General features: G+C 42.3%; 1 protein-coding gene across 2 annotated transcripts in view; it reads left to right on the top strand.

Annotated features, from left to right (window-relative positions):
- ANAPC13 (anaphase promoting complex subunit 13) overlaps nt 1-552 on the top strand; it is a 29,148-nt gene extending 28,596 nt beyond the window's left edge. For both annotated transcript variants that reach the window (XM_040442737.1, XM_040442736.1), the window contains exon 3: nt 346-552. In XM_040442737.1, the coding sequence (XP_040298671.1) occupies nt 346-471 (126 nt within the window). In that variant the 3' untranslated portion in view covers nt 472-552. The remainder of the gene's footprint in view (nt 1-345) is intronic.
- Nucleotides 553-18,913: the final 18,361 nt, after the last annotated feature.

Below are 18,913 nucleotides of genomic sequence, written 5' to 3' on the forward strand. Positions count from 1 at the left end.
GCAAGAGGCCTAAAACTGTAGCGGAATTGCTGTTTTTTTACAGTTCCACCCCATTTGGAATTTTTTCCTGCTTCCCACAACATCCTATGCAAGATTACTTGGTAGCATGAGAAAGTACAACTTGTCCCACAAAAACAAGCCCTCATACGGCTATTCGAACGAAAAAATAAAGTTTTGGTTCTGGGAAGGCAGGGAGCGAAAAACATAAATGCAAAAACGGAAAATTGCTGCGTCAGGAAAGGGTTACTGTAACCAATATCAGGATTGTCTTGCAGTTAATATTTTGTTCCTTGTGAAATGGAAAGTTTGACTGAAGATGATTTTTTTTATTTTTTTTTCTCCTAGAATGAACTTCCAGAGCCTGAACAGGATAATGGCGGAGTAATGGAGTCTGTCAAAGAGCAGGAAATGAAATGGGCCGATTTGGCACTGCAGTATCTGCATGAAAACATACCCATGTCAGGGACTTAACATCGTCTTTGTGTTGTGGAAAGGAAATTACTGTTCTTCTCTTCCTTTTGAGTTTAATAAATTGACCAACAGTTTTTTTTTTTTTTGTGATTGAGAAACCATTCTTTTTGTGACGGTATGAATACCAAATTTCATGAGAACCTTGTTAGGCTTCGTTCACCCTTTCCGTTCTCCTACTCCGTTATAGGGGCAGGAAAAAACGTAAAGGACGGATTCGGCACATAACTGAGCCGACCGGAGCCTACGGACCCCATAGACCCCCATAGACTATAATGGGGTCCGTTAGGTTTACGCTCAGATGATTATTTTGGAGCGGATACAAAAGTAATGCAGGATTTTTATCTCCGCTTCAAAAATCTTCCTCTGGGCAGAAACCTAACGGACCCCATTATAATTTATGGGGTCCATAGGCTCAGTTATGTGTCGAATCCATCCTTTCAGTTTTTCCTGCCCCTATAACGGAGTAGGAGAACGGAAAGGCTGAATGCTGATGTGAACTTAGCATGAAAGCTAATAGTCAAAATGTAAGCATTAAAGGGGTCGTCTCACTTCAGCAAAGAACATTTTAATATGTAGATAAAATTAATACAAGGCACTCACAGGGGTTTTTTCAAGATTTTAATACCGATGACCTGTCCTCTGGATAGGTCATCAGTGTCTGATCGGTGAGGGTCCTACACCTGGGACTCCCACCAATCAGCTGCACTCCTGTGAGCGCCATCACCTTATGTCTACTTCTCCTAGGTTGGTGATGGCATGTTAATCGGTCACCTGGCCTAGGTGCAGCTCAGCCCTATAGAAGTGAATGGGGCTGAGCTGCAATACCAAGCACTGTGCTTGGTTAGCAGATCTGCGGGGGTCCCGGGTGTCTGACCCTCACCGTTTCATCTAGAGGATAGGTCATCATTATTAAAATCTCTGAAATCCCTTTTAATAATGTATTGTGATTGTCCACATTGCCTCCTTTACTGGCTTGATTCTTTTTTCCGTCTCATTATACAGGTGAAACTAACATATGAGGTAGACTCATTACATACAAAGCTAGATATTTCAAGCAATTATTTGTTATAATTTGGCTGATTATAGCTTATGAAACTCCAAAAGTCTCAATCTCCGGAAATTAGAATATTACATAAAATCAATAAACAAAGGATGTTAAATAGAAAAATGTAGGACCTCTGAAAAGTATACTCATGCATATGTACTCAGTACTTTGGGCCCCTTTTGCATCAATTACTGCCTCAATGCGGCGTGGCATGGATGCTATCAGCCTATGGCACTGGTGAGGCGTTATGGAAGGCCAGGATGCTTCATCCTTCAGCTCTTCTGCATTGTTCGGTCTCATGTCTCTCATCTTTCTCTTGGCAATGCCCCATAGATTCTCTATGGGGTTCAGGTCAGGCGAGTTTGCTGGCCAATCAAGCAGTAATCTCATGGTCATTGAACCAGGTTTTAGTACTTTTGGCATTGTGGGCAGGTGCCAAGTCCTGCTGGAAAATTAAGTCACATCTCCATAAAGTTCCTGGTAGACTCAATGAAGAACAGTGGACCAACACCAGCAGATGGCATGGCTCCCCAAATCAACACAGACTGTGGAAACTTCACACTGGACTTCAAGCATCTTGCATTGTGTGCCTCTCCATTCTTCCTCCAGACTCTGGGTCCTTGGTTTCCAAAACATGTGGATGGTAAAACATGTGTTATACAGTTTTGAGTTGATACCTCCCCCACTCCACCCCCTACAAAAAAAATTATTTGTTAGGCCTCATGCACACGACCGTTGTGTGCATCCGTGGCCGTTTTCAGTTTTTTTCGCGGACCCATTGACTTTCAATGGGTCCGTGGAAAAATCGGAAAATGCACCGTTTTGCAGCCGCATCCGTGATCCGTGTTTCCTGTCCGTCAAAAAAATATGACCTGTCCTATTTTTCTGACAGACAACGGTTCACGCACCCATTCAAGTCAATGGGTCCGTAAAAGAACACGGATGCACACAAGATTGGCATCCGTGGCCGTAGGTTACTTTCATACAGACGGATTCGAAGATCCGTCTGCATAAAAGCTTTTTCAAAACTCATATCCGACAGTATATTCTAACACAGAGGCGTTCCCATAGTGATGGGGACGCTTCTAGTTAGAATATACTACGAACTGTGTACATGACTGCTGCCTGGCAGCACCCGATCTCTTACAGGGGGCTGTGATCCGCACAATTAACCCCTCAGGTGCTGCACCTGAGGGGTTAATTGTGCATATCATAGCCCCCTATAAGAGATCAGGGGCTAGCAGGGGGCAGACCCCCCCTCCCTCCCCAGTTTGAATATCGTTGGTGGCCAGTGTGCGGCCTCCCCCGGCCCCCCCCCTCCCTCCCTCTATTGTAATATCATTGGTGGCCAGTGTGCGGCCTCCGTCGGGCCCCCCCTCCCTCCCTTTATTGTAATATCATTGGTGGCCAGCGTGCGGCCCCCCCTCCCTCTATTGTAATATCATTGGTGGCCAGTGGGTCCGAATCTAACTTCCTACGTCACGTGCCTGCTCCGCCCACTTTATGAATGAAGCGGGCGGCGCAGGCACGTGACGTAGTGAGTTACGCTGCCAGTGCCCGCCCAGCCAGCCTCCTGCCTGCTATGCTCGTAAGTACAGTCTGCTGGATCGAACATATTCTATAGTTAAACATTGCCTGCAGTTACAGTAGATGTGATTAGTACAATGAGCGGGGCCCGGTGCAAAAGAATACAGTGACTGCACCGGGCCCCCGCTGCCATTAAAAAACTAGTGTAGATGTCAGCCCCACCCCCTGTATTGGGGGTCATTCACAGTGGCTGACACTGTTATGGGGGATCTGTGGATGTCAAATAGCATAAGATGCTATTTTTCTGTCATCCACAGACGCCCCAATAACAGTGTCAGCCACAGGCTACCATTAGTTCAAAGCACACCTTTTGGTTCAAAATATATTTTTTTTATTATTTTCCTCCTCAAAATCCTAGGTGCGTCTTGTAGGGCCGGTGCGTCTTGTAGGGCGAAAAATACGGTAATCAGCGATTTTTCTTAACGTTTTTTTTTAATCAAATAATGCTTCTCTGGAAAAGAGATGTGCAAACTAGTCTCCTTTCCAAAAAGAAAGGAATACTGAGTGTCTCATTTGAAGACTCCAGCTCTTTCTAGGTAATTACCCTTTTAACAGAGCTGAGTAAAGACACTTTGCTTGGCTGCCTGAGAGAGCTTGGTTGGGGGACTATGTCTTCTTATGGAAGGCATTGGTTATGCCTGAGGAGTCTTTAAAGCCACTCAATAATACCATGGGTTGCTGGGACAAATATTTGAAAATTAGAACATCTTACATCTGCTGGCATCATGCAAGCTTAGGAAAGCTAATTTGAATATCTTTCCTAGAAACCTAGTTGGGCATTGTCTGGCCTATGCATACTACGTAACCCTCAGACAATGCATATGCATATTGATGAGAAACTCAGAGTAGCATACTAGGCTCTCTCTTGTCCTAGAGTCTTTCCAGAACAACCAGCTCTTTAAAAATATCACATGATCTACTCCAACAGGTGAACACTGTAAAAAAATAAAAACAGTGCCAGAACAGCCCCTGAAATTTCATAATTAGTGTTAGGCTACATGCACACGACCATATGTATTTTGCGGTCCGCAAATTGCGGATCCCCCCCAAAAACGGATGACATCTGTATGCCATCCGTTTTTTTTTTTTTGCGCATCCATTGTAACAATGCCTAAAACGGACAAGAATAGGACGTGTTCTATTTTTTTTGCAGGGCTACAGAACGGACATACTGATGCAGACAGCACACGTTATGCTGTCTGCATTTTTTGCGGACCCATTGAAATGAATGGGTCCGCATCCTATCCGCAAAAAAAACCAGAACGGACACAAACAAACAAACAACGTTCATGTGCATGTAGCCTTAAGCAAAGCATTCAAAGCAGAATGCAGTCCGAAGTTGAAATCAATCCGAATGCCCTTGTGCTTTGTGGTAACAAATCAGGTTTTCCTAAAATTGCGGCTGCAGATGTTACAAAGCAAAACTATGTGTAGAGGAGAAAGGCCAGGAACGCAAGATCGCCCTAATGCCATACCATATGGTATGGTGGCTGGTTAGACCAAACACCATACCAGCAACAACCCCTGTTTAAAAATGCTATACAGTGCGGTCTTCAACTGTGCGGGCTTATTGGCCACACAGTTCTTCACCGCAGCATGACCACAACTCGACCGCTTTGTGTGGCCATACCTTAAGGCAAAGACGCCTTGGTATACCTGATTTATGGCGATTTGTGATTAATTTCTTGGCGAACTTCGCAGAAGCTGCTGAATCGGATTTTCAAAACTTTGTTAATCACTAGTCATAATATCAAGTGATCTAAAAGTTGTATATAACCTAAAATGGTACCAATGAAAACTTAACCTCATCCAACAAAAACAACTCCTCACACAAGACCATTCCCAGAAAATTTGAAAAAATATGGCTCTTAAGATATAGCGACCCAAAAAAGATTTTTTTCAAAAACACTTTTATGTAATACTGAAAAAAAATGACCTTCTGTAAAAAAAAAAGTTCACATGATCTCCACATCAGATGAACGCCATAATAAATAATAATAAAACTATGCCAGAACAGCCATTTTTCGTTCATCTCGCCTTCCAAAAATCATAATATCAAGCAATCAAAAACCTTATGTACTCCAAAATTGTAATTGTGAAAGCATCAACTTATCCTGCAAAAAACAAGCCCTCACACAAGACCATTGATGTAAAAATTTAAAAAAAATATGGCTCTGAGAAAATGCAACACACTGACATGATTTTTTTTCCAAAAATGCTTTATTTTTTTGAAGCGAAACAAAAAAAAAAAAAATATATAAAGATGGTATCCCTGTAATCATACTGACCAGAAGTATAAAGTTAAAGGGGTTGTCCAGGTACAGAGCTGAACCTGGGCATATCCCCATCTTCACCCCCCTGATATGAGCTGAATCGCCCAAGGTAAAGGCATTTTTTGAGGATGTAAAATGGATAGGGCAGTGCTAAAGCCTGCCCCTCGGAGTTGGTGACACCGGGAACACTGCTGTAAACAAAAAAAAGTGTTTAACCTGCATGATACAGCACAGTGCAAGGGATGAAGATGGGGAGATGTCCCAGTTCAGCTCTGAACCTAAACAACCCCTTTAATATGTCATTTTTCCTGCATAGCGCATGCTACAATAACAACAAACAAAAAGCTATGGCAGGGAATTGTTGTCTTTTCTTTATCCTGCTTCCCAAAAAGAGACATAAAAGGTGATCAAAAAGTTGTATGAACCTAAAAATAGTACAGTGGCGACTCATCCTGCAAAAAAAAAAAAAAAAGTCCCCACGCAACTCCATCAACAGAAAAATGAAGAATGTATGGTTGTCAGAAAATACTTGTACTGGTAGTTCAGAGGCTGTTTGATTAACCGGTGCCATGTTGCTTTCACTTTATAAAAATCTGCTGTACAAAAGCCAAAAGGTGGTCTTTCCTTTCTGAACCCTGCAAAGTACTCAAACCACACCTCAGGGTATATGTGTAATGTCCCGGAGTGCCATTGCCACTTCCGCACCCCGCTACTGTCTCCTATGGGCTAATACAATGTCATCATATGCATTTATTTCAGGTCTTGTACACTGTGAATATTTATTTCTTGTAACTGTTCTTGTTCAATTGTAGTTCACCACTAGGTGGCAGCAACCATGGCAGAGCTACATTTATAGAGATTGGAACCCTTCTTTCCATTCTAACCCTCTCTCTATGGAGGGGAGGGGACTAGTTAGTTTCATTCAGTTGCAGTTACCCCCTGCTAGGGGAAGGAAACAGGTGCACGTCCCTGTTGGACGTGCTATGCCCAAGCCAGCCAGAGCACCTTCAGCCACAGCTTGGAGCCTCTGAAGCCAGGAGCAGACATCCCTGGATTAAGCTAGAGTCAGACTACCAGAGAGAAGTTGCAGCATACAGCAAAAGCAAAGTTACACAGCAAGCCTGTTAGTACAGCAGAGCCAGAGAGTAACCAATGTGGCAGAAAGGAGTTTGCCTGCCAGAGTTAATGCTAAAGCCTGCTGGGAACCAAGACAAAGCCTGAAACTGTTGAAGAAACGTTTATTACATAGTAGCATAGTATATAAGGCCGAAAAAAGACATTTGTCCATCCAGTTCGGCCTGTTATCCTGCAAGTTGATCCAGAGGAAGGCAAAAAAAAAAAAAAACTGTGAGGTACAAGCCAATTTTTCCCACTCAAGGGGGGAAAAATTCCTTCCTGACTCCAAGAAGGCAATCAGAATAACTCCCTGGATCAACAACCCCTCTCTAGTAGCTATAGCCTGTAATAATATTACGCTCCAGAAATACATCCAGGCCCCTCTTGAATTCTTTTATTGTACTCACCTCCTTAGGCAGAGAGTTCCATAGTCTCACTGCTCTTACCGTAAAGAATCCTTTTCTATGTTTGTGTACAAACCTTCTTTCCTCCAGGCGCAGAGGGTGTCCCCTCGTCACAGTCCTGGGGATAAATAGATGATGGGAGAGATCTCTGTATTGCCCCCTGATATATTTATACATAGTAATTAGATCTTCCCTCAGTCGTCTTTTTTCTAAAGTGAATAAACCTAATGTTGATAATCTTTCAGGGTACTGTAATTGTCCCATTCCAGTTATTACTTTAGTTGCCCTCCTCTGAACCCTCTTCAGCTCTGCTATGTCTGCCTTGTTCACAGGAGCCCAGAACTGTACACAGTACTCCATGTGTAGTCTGACAAGTGATTTGTAAAGTGGTAGGACTATGTTCATATCACGGGCATCTATGCCCCTTTTAAAGCAACCCAGTATCTTATTGGCCTTGGCAGCAGCTGCCTGACACTGGTTTCTACAGCTTAGTTTGCTGTTCACTAACATTCCTAGGTCCTTTTCCATGTCAGTGTTACCCAGTGTTTTACCATTTAGTATGTACAGGTGATTTGCATTATTCCTTCCCATGTGCATAACCTTACATTTGTCAGTGTTAAACCTCATCTGCCACTTCTCTGCCCAAGCCTCTAATCTATCCCGATCCATCTGTAGCTGTATATTGTCCTCTTGAGTGTTAATTACTTTACACAGTTTAGTGTCATCTGCAAAAATTGATATTTCACAGTGCAAGCCTTCTACAAAATCATTATTAAATATATTGAGGAGAATATTGCCCAATACTGACCCCTGAGGTACTCCGCTAGTGACAGTGACCCAATCTGAGTGTGTACCGTTAATAACCACCCTCTGTTTTCTACCACTGAGTCAGTTACTTACCCACATACAGACGTTGTCATTATAGAGTCTGTAAATATCAGAAATAAGGGTCTGGCTAAGACATTACTTAATTCTCTTAGGATACGGGGGTGTATGCCACCTGGCCCTGGCGATTTGTCTATTTTAATATTTTTAAGTCGCTGTTGTACTTCTTCCTGGGTTAGACAGGGCACTTTTAATGGGGAATTTACTTTTACATTCTGCATTTCATCTGACAGTTTATTTTCCTCAGTGAATACAGTGGAGAAAAAAATATTTAATAGCTTTGCTTTCTCCTCGTCGCTCTCTGCAACTCTCCCCTCATTGCTCTGTAGAGTACCGACACCTTCAGATTTATACTTTTTACCATTCATATAATTAAAGAACATTTTAGGGTTAGTTTTGCTCTCTTTGGCAATTAATCTCTCGGTCTCTAGTTTGGCGGCTTTTATTTGTTTTTTACATATTCTATTTTTTTCCTTTATAGTTTTCAGTGCTTCCTCGCTACCCTCCTGTTTTAGTGATTTGAATGCTTTCTTTTTATCATGTATTGCCTTCTTTACAGTTCTATTTATTGACATTCTATTTATTGAAAGTAAAGCGGTTATTGAGCTTTATCACAAGGTCTGGACTTAATCATTTCTGCATCCGCTACTACTACTACCCCTTTTTTCTGCTTTTGGAAGGCAACACCTGGGGTCCAGCTTATCCAGGTAGGAGCACCGTGACAAGTACAAGTACACTTAACCACTTCACATCCGCCCATAGGATATAAACGTCCAGAACGTCCATCCAGAGATGGCAGCTGCACGCTAATCGTGCAGTTGCCAAGCAGGGGGCCCGTTTTCAGTGACAGCAGGGCAACCCAGAGAGAAGGCAGGGGCGCTATGTGCTTCCTGTCCCAGCCTGGTGGTCATGTGATCGAGGTCTATGGAAGACCCGACAGCTCCTGCATTGAGGATGTACAGCGCTGTATTATGCTACTATGTCAACCCCAATTACAGGAGAAATAAATAGTGAAAAAAAAAGTGAAGTTAAATGTCCCCCAGAGGTCTTGTATGACCTTATTGGAGATTCAAAGTGGTAAATTTTTTTTTACAAAAATAGTGTTTTAAAAAAAAAAATATCCACAATTAAGTAATAAAAAAATGTTAAAAATAGAAAAAAATAAAATAAAATAGACATATTTGGTATTGCCGCGTCTGTAATGACTGGCTCTATAAACATATCACATGATCTACCCCTTCCGATAAACACCATAAAAAATAAGAAATAAAAAAAATTGTCAAAAAAAGCCATTTTTGTCACCTTACATCACAAAAAGTGCAACTCTAAGTAATCAAAAAGGTCACCTCATCCCGCAAAAAATTAGCCCCTAAATAAGAAATTTGCTCAAAAAATATAGCTCTCAGAACATGGAGACATTAAAACATAATTTTTTCTTTCAAAAATGCTATTATTGTGTTAAAGTGAAATAAATAAAAAAAATCTGTATCCGTCACTACCAGCTCTATAAAAATATCACATGACCTAACCCCTCCGATGAACACCGTAAATAAAATTAAAACTGCCAAAAAAGCAATTTTTTTGGTCACCTAACATCACATAAAGTGCAACACCAAGCGATCAAAAAGGCATATGCCTTCCAAAATAGTATTAATCAAACAGTCACCTCATCCTGCAAAAAATAAGACCCTAACTAAGACAATCGTTCACAAAATAAAAAAGCTATGGCTCTCAGACTATGGAGACACTAAAACATAATTTTTTTGTTTAAAAAATGCTATAATTGTGTAAAACTTAAATAAATAAGAAATATACATATTAGGTATTGCTACATCCGTAATGATCTGCTCTCTCAAAATGTCACATGACCTAACCCCTCAGGTGAACACTGTAAAAATAAATAAAAACTGTTCTAAAACAACCAATTTTTTTGTCACCTTGCACCATAAAGTGTAATAATGAATGATCAAAAAATCATATGTACCCAAAAATGGTACTAATAAAAACATCAAACTCTTCCTGTAAAAAACTAGCCCCTGCACAAGACGATCAGCAGAAAAATAAAAAATATGGCGTTCAGGAAATAGAAACACAAAAACATATTTTTTTCCAAAAATGCTTTATTATGTAAAACTGAAACAAACAAAGAAAGTAGATATATTTGATGTAATTGCGTCCGTAACAACCTGCTCTATAAAAATAGCACATGATCTACCCTGTCAGATGAATGTTGTAAAAAATAAAAAGTGCCAAAACAGCTATTTTTTGGTTACCTTGCCTCACAAAAAAACTTAATATAGAGCAATTAAAAGTCATATGTACCCCAAAATAGTACCAATAAAACTGGCACCTTATCCTCTAGTTTCCAAAATGGGGTCACTTTTTGGGAGTTTCTACTGTAAGGGTGCATCAAGGAAGCTTCAAATGGGACATGGCATCTAAAAACCAGTTCAGCAAAATCTGCCTTCCAATAACCATATGGCGCTACTTTTCTTCTGCGCCCTGCCGTGTGCCCTTACATCGGTTTACGACCACATGTCGGGTGTTTCTATAAACCACAAAATCGGTAATAAATATAAAGTTTTGTTTGGCTGTTAATAGAGTCGAGCGGACACCTGGAAGTTCAGGTTCGACGGGTTCAGCCGAACTTTGGAGCACTAAAATGGCTCTAAAAAAGTCCTGGAAAGGGCTAGAGGGTTGCAAAAGGCAGCAAAATGTGGTTAAGAGCATGGCAAGTGCTCTGCAAACAAATGTGGATAGGGAAATGACTTAAAATAACGTAAAATACGTAAAAATAAAAAATAATAATCTTGATCTAGGAGGAGGAGGTCCATATGGAGTAGGAGGTTGAGGAGGCGGTGGATGTGGCGGTGTAGGTGGAAGCTGCGGTGGAGGAAAAGGAGGTAGCCAACACAGTTTTTTTGTTTTTTATTTTATTTAATATATTTTTTTATTTTATAAAATTTGGGTAGACCCCAAAACATTGGGAAATATAAAAAATAAAACAAAGGCAAAGTGCGCAGGAGTACAACAATTGCTGGGTGAGGCCGGTATACATGTCTATTCTGCACAAGGTACGGACAAGTCCTGTGGGATCCCTGCCTGGTTCATTTTAATAAACGTGAGCTTGTCCACATTGGCTGTGGACAGGCAGCTGCGCTTGTCTGTGATAACCCCCTCCTGCCGTGCTAAACAAACGTTCAGACAATACACTGCTGCAGGGCAGGCCAGCACCTCCAAGGCGTAAAGGGCAAGCTCAGGCCATGTGCCCAATTTGGAGACCCCGAAGTTGAAAGGGGCAGACCCATTAGTCAGTACGTGTAGGCGTGTGCACACATACTGCCCCACCATGTTGCTGAAATGCTGACTCCTGCTAAGACGTTCCATATCAGCTGGTGGTGCTGGTTGTTGTGGCGTGCTGACAAAACTTTTCCACATTTCGGCCATGCTAACCCTGCCTTTTGAGGTGCTGGCGGTGCCCCAGCTGTGTTGGAGACCTCTTCCTCCTCCTCAGCCTTCGCATTGTGCTTCCACTGAGCCCCCTCGTCAGGTGGGAATGCCATCAGCAGCACGTCGACCAGCGTGCGCTTGTAGTCATGTATCTTCCGATCAGTAACAGATGTTTTTACTAAATTTAGTTCCCTGTCAGCAATGCAGAGCAGGGGTTTTTCACCGGCTAAAATGGGTTAATGTCAACCATCAATGTAACAGACGAATTTTAGAAATTTAGGTCCCTGTCACCTATGTAGAGCAGGGGTTTGTAAATGGCAAAAATGGTGAAATGTCACCCAAGAATGTAACAGACAATTTTTTAAAATTTAGGTCCCTGTCACCTATGCAGAGCAGGGGTTTACTCATGGCAAAACTGGGTTCATGTCACCCACCAATGGAACAGATGATTTTACAAAAATTCGGTCCCTGTAACCTATGCAGAGCAAGGGTTTGTATACGACAAAAATGGTAAAATGTCACCCAAAAATGTAACAAACGATTTTTAGAAATTTAGGTCCCTGTCACCTATGCAGAGCAGGGGTTTATTCACAGCAAAAATGGTAAAATACTACCCAAGAATGTAACAGACGCTTTTGCACCCTGCTCCCTCTTTTGCTGTGCTGGTGCCTCTGTGTGACCACTGCCTCTTCCTCCAAACTGCACACTTCACTTGCGTGACCTTAATTCCATGTGGGGTCTAGTACCTCGTCATCCTTCACATCATCTTCCAGCCACTCTTTACCCTTGGCCTACTTGTTGGTCTGCAGACTGCAGAAAGCCACAACAGTTGGCACCTGTGTTTCATCATCATCAGAGACGTGCTGCGGTGGTCTTCCCATGTCCTCATCCTGAAACATAAGTGGTTGGGCATCAGTGCACTCAATCTCTTCCACTTCTGGGGCAGGGCTATGTGGATGGCCCACTGAAACCCTGCCAGCAGAGTCATCAAAAAGCATAAGAGACTGCTGCATGACTTGGGGCTCAGACTGCTTGGCTGATTTTGCAATGGGGTGAGGTGAAAGACTGATGGCCATGGGCTGCAGGTGCCATCTTTCAGCAGGGGACTGGGTGGGAGACAATGTGAAGGAACTGTCAGCCACCCAATCTACTATCACCTGTACTTGTTCTGGCCTCACCATTCGTAGAGCCGCATTTGGCCCTACCAAATAACGTTGACGGTTCTGTCGCCTACTCGCACCTGAGGAAGGTGTTTCACTTGGCGTGTAGCTGGCACAGATTAACCACGTCCTCTCCCTGCAAGAGGAAATCCAGCAGCACCACGACCAGGGCCACGTCCCTTGTTGACGCTCCTCCTAATTTTTTGCGGTTACCACCGAAGTAACAGACGTTTTTACAAAATTTTCTTGTGAACAATGCAGAGTAGGGTTTTTTTGATGGCAAAATGGGTTAATGTCACCCAACAATGGAACAGACGGATTTTAGAAATTTAGGTCCCTGTCACCTAGGCAAAGCTGGGTTTTTTAGATGGGAAAAATGGGTTAATGTCACCCAACAATGAACAGACTTTTTTTTTTTTTTTACTTAATGCCTGGTCTGCTATGCAGTGCAGGCAGCAAAGGTACTTTTATTGCCAAAAATAGTTTTAACTATGTAACTGTATTTCTTTAACTACCAGAAAATGCAGCACAGGGCAAAAATGTACTTTATTTCCCCCCCAAAAAGTTATTTTTTTAAAACCTAAATTAAACAGATGATTTAACAGTGATTTTATATTTCACTCTCACAAATGAAGCACAGGGGGTTTTTACCATAAAAAATGGTGGATATGTTACCCCTACAATGGAACAGATGGATTTGCTGAATTTATGTACCTGCCTGTCACATGTGCAGGCCTCAGATGTACTTTACAATAAAAAAATTAAATATGTCACCCCACAATGGAACAGATGGATTTAACTGATTATATTTCACTCTCAGAAATGCAGCACTGGGATACTTTACAGAAAAAAATGGGGATATGTCACCCCCTGGGTTCCTGAACTCACAGACTGTATTATTTTCCCTTCCCCTGGCACATATGCTGTGTAGGTGCACTTAAAAATATCACCCACTGTACTATAAGAACAGATTAAATGATTGTCCCTGGCACATATGCAGTGCTGGTCCACTGCTGTTGCACAAAATGGCCGCCGATGCCCACCTAACTAGCAGACAGATTAAAACTTTTTTTTTCAGTCTCAATGGGCTCAGGGCAGGGTACAAAAATGTTGCATTACACCCCCAAAACAAATAAACACTGTAGATCGCTGACTTCACACCAAGTGCAGATATCGGAGTCTTTCCTAATCTCTCCCTCACAGCAGCAGCATCCTATCCCTACAACTAGTAAGAGCAGAGTGACCTGCGGCGCTACGTGACTCCAGCTTATATAGAGGCTGGGTCACATGCTGCACTTGGCCAATCACAGCCATGCCATTAGTAGGCATGGCTGTGATGGCTTCTAAGGGCACCCTAGTTAAATGCCTGTTGATTGGCTGCCCTGCAGGCTTTCAAAAAGTGTCATTAAATCGCAGAAACACTGAACTTTAGCCAAACTATTACGAAAAGGTTCGGGTTTGGTACAAAAATCCTTAAAGTTCGGTACGAACCTGAATTTACAGTTCGGGTTCGCGTAACCCTAGCTGTTAACTCTCCATATGGATTAAATGGAAAATCTGCCAAAAAAGTGAAATTTAGAAATGTCATCTCCATTTTCCTTTAATTCTGTGGAACACCTAAAGGGTTAAAAAAGTTTGTAAAATCCAGTTTTGAGTAACTTTAGGGGTGAAGTTTCTACAATAGGGTCATTCATGGGGAGTTTCTACTATGTAAGCCCCCACAAAGTGACTTCAGACCTGAACTGGTCCTTTAACGGTAAGTTTTGGAAATTTTCTTAAAAATTTTAAGAATTGCTTCTAAAATTTTAAGCCTTCTAGCGTCCTAAAAAAAAATTACATTTACAAAAATTATGCAATAGAAGTGTATAATGAAAACCGGCCCTCTACAACTGGGCGTAACGCTTAAAGAGCAATGTAGACAGATAGGATGGTAAAAATATGCATTATTGGTTATCTATATCAATAGTATAGGGGTGGGGAGGGGTTAGGTATGGAAATGATAGGAGAGGGAATATTAAAAGGGTAATAATAATAATATATAATAATAATATAAAAGTAGAAATAAAAATTGCAAAAATGCAGAGGTGGGAGTTTAAAATGGAGCAATGCGGTGGTCGTATGGTGGTGGTTACCACCCTTCAATAGTTCATTGGCACTCTGGTGGGTAAATGTCCCTTGTGAACAATTCGCCGTAGAGAATGTGTATAAAATATATAAAATATTGCTGAGACAAAAATAGATGCAGTGTTTCCCTGTCATTGATTGCCTGCTGGACACTGTTAGTGGTCGTAATAAAAAAAGGATGAAAAAGAAAAGATGGGGGTAATATACCAGTCGAGTGCTGCGCCTGGTGTAGCGTCCCACACACTGAGAAGGGCTGCACCTGACTGTGGTTTACCTTCTTTGTAAGGTACGAGTGTCCCAGCTGCTGGAGGCATCCTTACTGCGCTCTGTATTCTGTGATGGCTGTTCCGGTTCTTCGGCGTCCCACGTGGATGTGACGTCACTTGTATGGCGTCTCACGTGTATTCACTGCGTTCAGTTCGTGAATGTTTGTAGAACGGTCTTTTCGATCCAAATAGTCGAGTAGAGTCGATTATATGGAAGCGCTTCCAGGGTAATATATTTAGCGGGTTTGTGGGGGAATCACCAAATGCGTTTTGAAGGTCTGAGCTGCCTTCTTCGACCTTCAGGGTACTTGATCTCTCTTCAAATGTGACATGATGCCCAAAAACCATACAACAAAATTGGACCTCCAAAACCATGTGCCCATACAGCAGTTTACAACCACATTGTGGATGTTTCTGTAAATTTCAGAATCGGGTAATAAATATAGAGGGGAAGGCCAGACGAAGTGCAGGTATGCATGAAACGGCCGTCACCTAGATGTTCATGTCCATGTTTATGTAACCCGCAGAAAGCAATAAAGCAAGAAGATTTTTACTCCTGGGTGAGTGCCGTGTTATGTTCTACTACACATCGTATATGGATTCTTTAAAGACTCAGAGCACCACTAAGGAGTATGTGGGATTAGAGATCCAAGCACTGACCGCAGCATATGCAGAGCAGTCCTAGTAGTGCAGTCTTCTTGGTTGTTAATATAGAGGTTTGTTTTCCTGTTAAGATCTCTATCCCCAATGTCCCTATTAAGATGAGAGCAAAGGTAAGGCAGAAAAAATTGTAATGATACATATGCCCAGTCGAGGTATGTTCCCAGCTTAGAACCACCAAACATATTGAGGGGGAGCATGTAGTTAATGTGATCATTAAAACAACGTTTATTGTATTAGGATAAAAACTGAACTTTGCAATAAAACCAAAGTCATAAACGTGGTGCATTAGTGAACAGGGTTTCAAGTATTGTTCCTTAAAAAGCACCAGTGTGGGTTGCGACAACATCCCTAGCCGTCTGTTGCAGGTGATTTTCTAAGCCTACAGCCAAACATAGCGGAGAAGGGGTGACCCCTGAACTGGCGCTGGAACCTAATCCCTGTACCTGAAGTCGATTGTCCTATATGCTGACAAACCCTCTCTGACGCGTTCACCTGCAAAGGTTACAGCAGCTCATCAGGGAGACCACCAGCAGCATAACAGCATAGGCAGAGAATGAGGCAATGGCTCAGACTGTCCTGAGGAGCAAGCTATTTAAGTATAGTGAGTTCCCAGTTGCCCCCCCCCCCCTGCTTTTTTTAGGGACCAATTTGATCCCAATAAAACGGATCAGGTTTGAATTCCCTTGATGTGTATGCCACATATGCTTAGCAATCCGAGTAGCTCTCGACAATGTCATTATGATGTTCTTTCATGCGACAGCGAAGCTCACGTTTGGTCTTACCAACATAATCTAAAGAACAAGTACATTGTGCCAGATAAACTACAGTCGTGGCCAAAAGTTTTGAGAATTACATAAATATTGGAAAAGTTGCTGCTTAAGTTTTTATAATAGCAATTTGCATATACTCCAGAATGTTATGAAGAGTGATCAGATGAATTGCATAGTCCTTCTTTGCCATGAAAATTAACTTAATCCCAAAAAAACCTTTCCACTGCATTTCATTGCTGTCATTAAAGGACCTGCTGAGATCATTTCAGTAATCGTCTTGTTAACTCAAGTGAGAATGTTGACGAGCACAAGGCTGGAGATCATTTTGTCAGGCTGATTGGGTTAAAATGGCAGACTTGACATGTTAAAAGGAGGGTGATGCTTGAAATCATTGTTCTTCCATTGTTAACCATGGTGACCTGCAAAGAAACGCGTGCAGCCATCATTGCGTTGCATAAAAATGGCTTCACAGGCAAGGATATTGTGGCTACTAAGATTGCACCTCAATCAGCAATTTATAGGATCATCAAGAACTTCAAGGAAAGAGGTTCAATTCTTGTTAAGAAGGCTTCAGGGCATCCAAAAAAGTCCAGCAAGCGCCAGGATCGTCTTCTAAAGAGGATTCAGCTGCGGGATCGGAGTGCCACCAGTGCAGAGCTTGCTCAGGAATGGCAGCAGGCAGGTGTGAGCGCATCTGCACGCACAGTGAGGCGAAGACTTTTGGAAGATGCCTGGTGTCAAGAAGGCCAGCAAAGAAGCCACTTCTCTCCAAAAAAAAAACATCAGGGACAGATTGATCTTCTGTAGAAAGTATGGTGAATGGACTGCTGAGGACTGGGGCAAAGTCATATTCTCCGATGAAGCCTCTTTCCGATTGTTTGGGGCATCTGGAAAAAAGCTTGTCCGGAGAAGAAAAGGTGAGCGCTACCATCAGTCCTGTGTCATGCCAACAGTAAAGCATCCTGAGACCATTCATGTGTGGGGGTTGCTTCTCATCAAGGGAGTGGGCTCACTCACAATTTTGGCCCAAAAACACAGCCATGAATAAAGAATGGTACCAAAACACCCTCCAACAGCAACTTCTTCCAACAATCCAACAACAGTTTGGTGAAGAACAATGCATTTTCCAGCACGATGGGGCACCGTGCCATAAGGCAAAAGTGATAACTAAGTGGCTCGGGGACCAAAACGTTGACATTTTGGGTCCATGGCCTGGAAACTCCCCAGATCTTAATCCCATTGAGAACTTGTGGTCAATCCTCAAGAGGCGGGTGAACAAACAAAAACCCACTAATTCTGACAAACTCCAAGAAGTGATTATGAAAGAATGGGTTGCTATCAGTCAGGAATTGGCCCAGAAGTTGATTGAGAGCATGCCCAGTCAAATTGCAGAGGTCCTGAAAAAGAAGGGCCAACACTGCAAATACTGACTCTTTGCATAAATGTCATGTAATTGTCGATAAAAGCCTTTGAAACGTATGAAGTGCGTGTAATTATATTTCACTACATCACAGAAACAACTGAAACATAGATCTAAAAGAAGTTTAGCAGCAAACTTTGTGAAAACTAATATTTGTGTCATTCTCAAAACTTTTGGCCACGACTGTACACCAGTAGAGCTACAATTAATAAATCTAGCTTCCTATGGGTTTCCTAACCAGCCATATGCCCATTTAAAATCCAGTATTTTCTTAAAGGGGTTGTCCGGGATCAATTTTTATTTTTTTTAAGTGTACTCACTATTGACAGCTCATTCAAGGTCGCCCCATATGTTTTTAGGTATTTTTGCCATTTCTACAGGGCTCCGATGGTCCCCCACGCACTGTTTACATCTATGTTTGTATGCCTAAATTCCTGCCGCACTGCCCTGTGGGTCCCAGCGCAGCGCGGCATCACGTGGTTTCAGATGACTATCATCTCTGCCATGACTCCGCCCCCCTGAATTATATCCCGCCTCCTGACGCACATATTGTCTCCTTCGTTGAGAAGAAAACGCCCTGCCTGGTGACGTCAGCGGACCGGAGGAACGTAGCTTAGCGCGATCTCTGGCCACCTAGTTACCACCCCTCTGAGCGCTCTGCATAATCACTGTGGCTGATGGTGACGTCACCGGGCTCCCTGCGAAGCGGCTTCAATGGGCAGAAAGGGACCCGGTACGTCACTGAATCTGAGAAAAGACTCACTTCCGGCTGAGAATTTGTTCAATGAATACGGGGCATTAGAAAAGTCTGGCAAAGGTAGGACAGTCATGTATGTAATATTTATGTGCTTGTTAAACAATTACACCAATGTCCCCAATTCTGGACAACCCCTTTCTATTTGCAGCTCTACTGGTGTAGTTTATCTGGCACAATGTACCTGCCCATTAGTGATGAGCGGCAGGGGCAATATTTGAATTCGCGATATTTCGCGAATATTTTGTAGAATATTCATCATATGATTGCGAATTCGAGATTATATACTTGATTGCGAAAATCGGCAATGTATTATTCGCGTAATGCGTGCAAAATACCGGTGTGGGTCACTTATGCTCCATTTTTCAAGCTGGTATAAGTTTCCTGAGACTGGAGAAAATGGATGACATGGCAGAACATTAGAATAGCTTTATATACAGATAGAGTGCTCCAATATATTTGGGCTTGCAAATTTTCGACAATTAATGATGCGCATATTTTTTCGCAATAGGTGCAACTTGTATG

The sequence above is a fragment of the Bufo bufo genome, chromosome 8 (genome assembly GCF_905171765.1).
Source record: "Bufo bufo chromosome 8, aBufBuf1.1, whole genome shotgun sequence".
Taxonomy (NCBI): domain Eukaryota; kingdom Metazoa; phylum Chordata; class Amphibia; order Anura; family Bufonidae; genus Bufo; species Bufo bufo.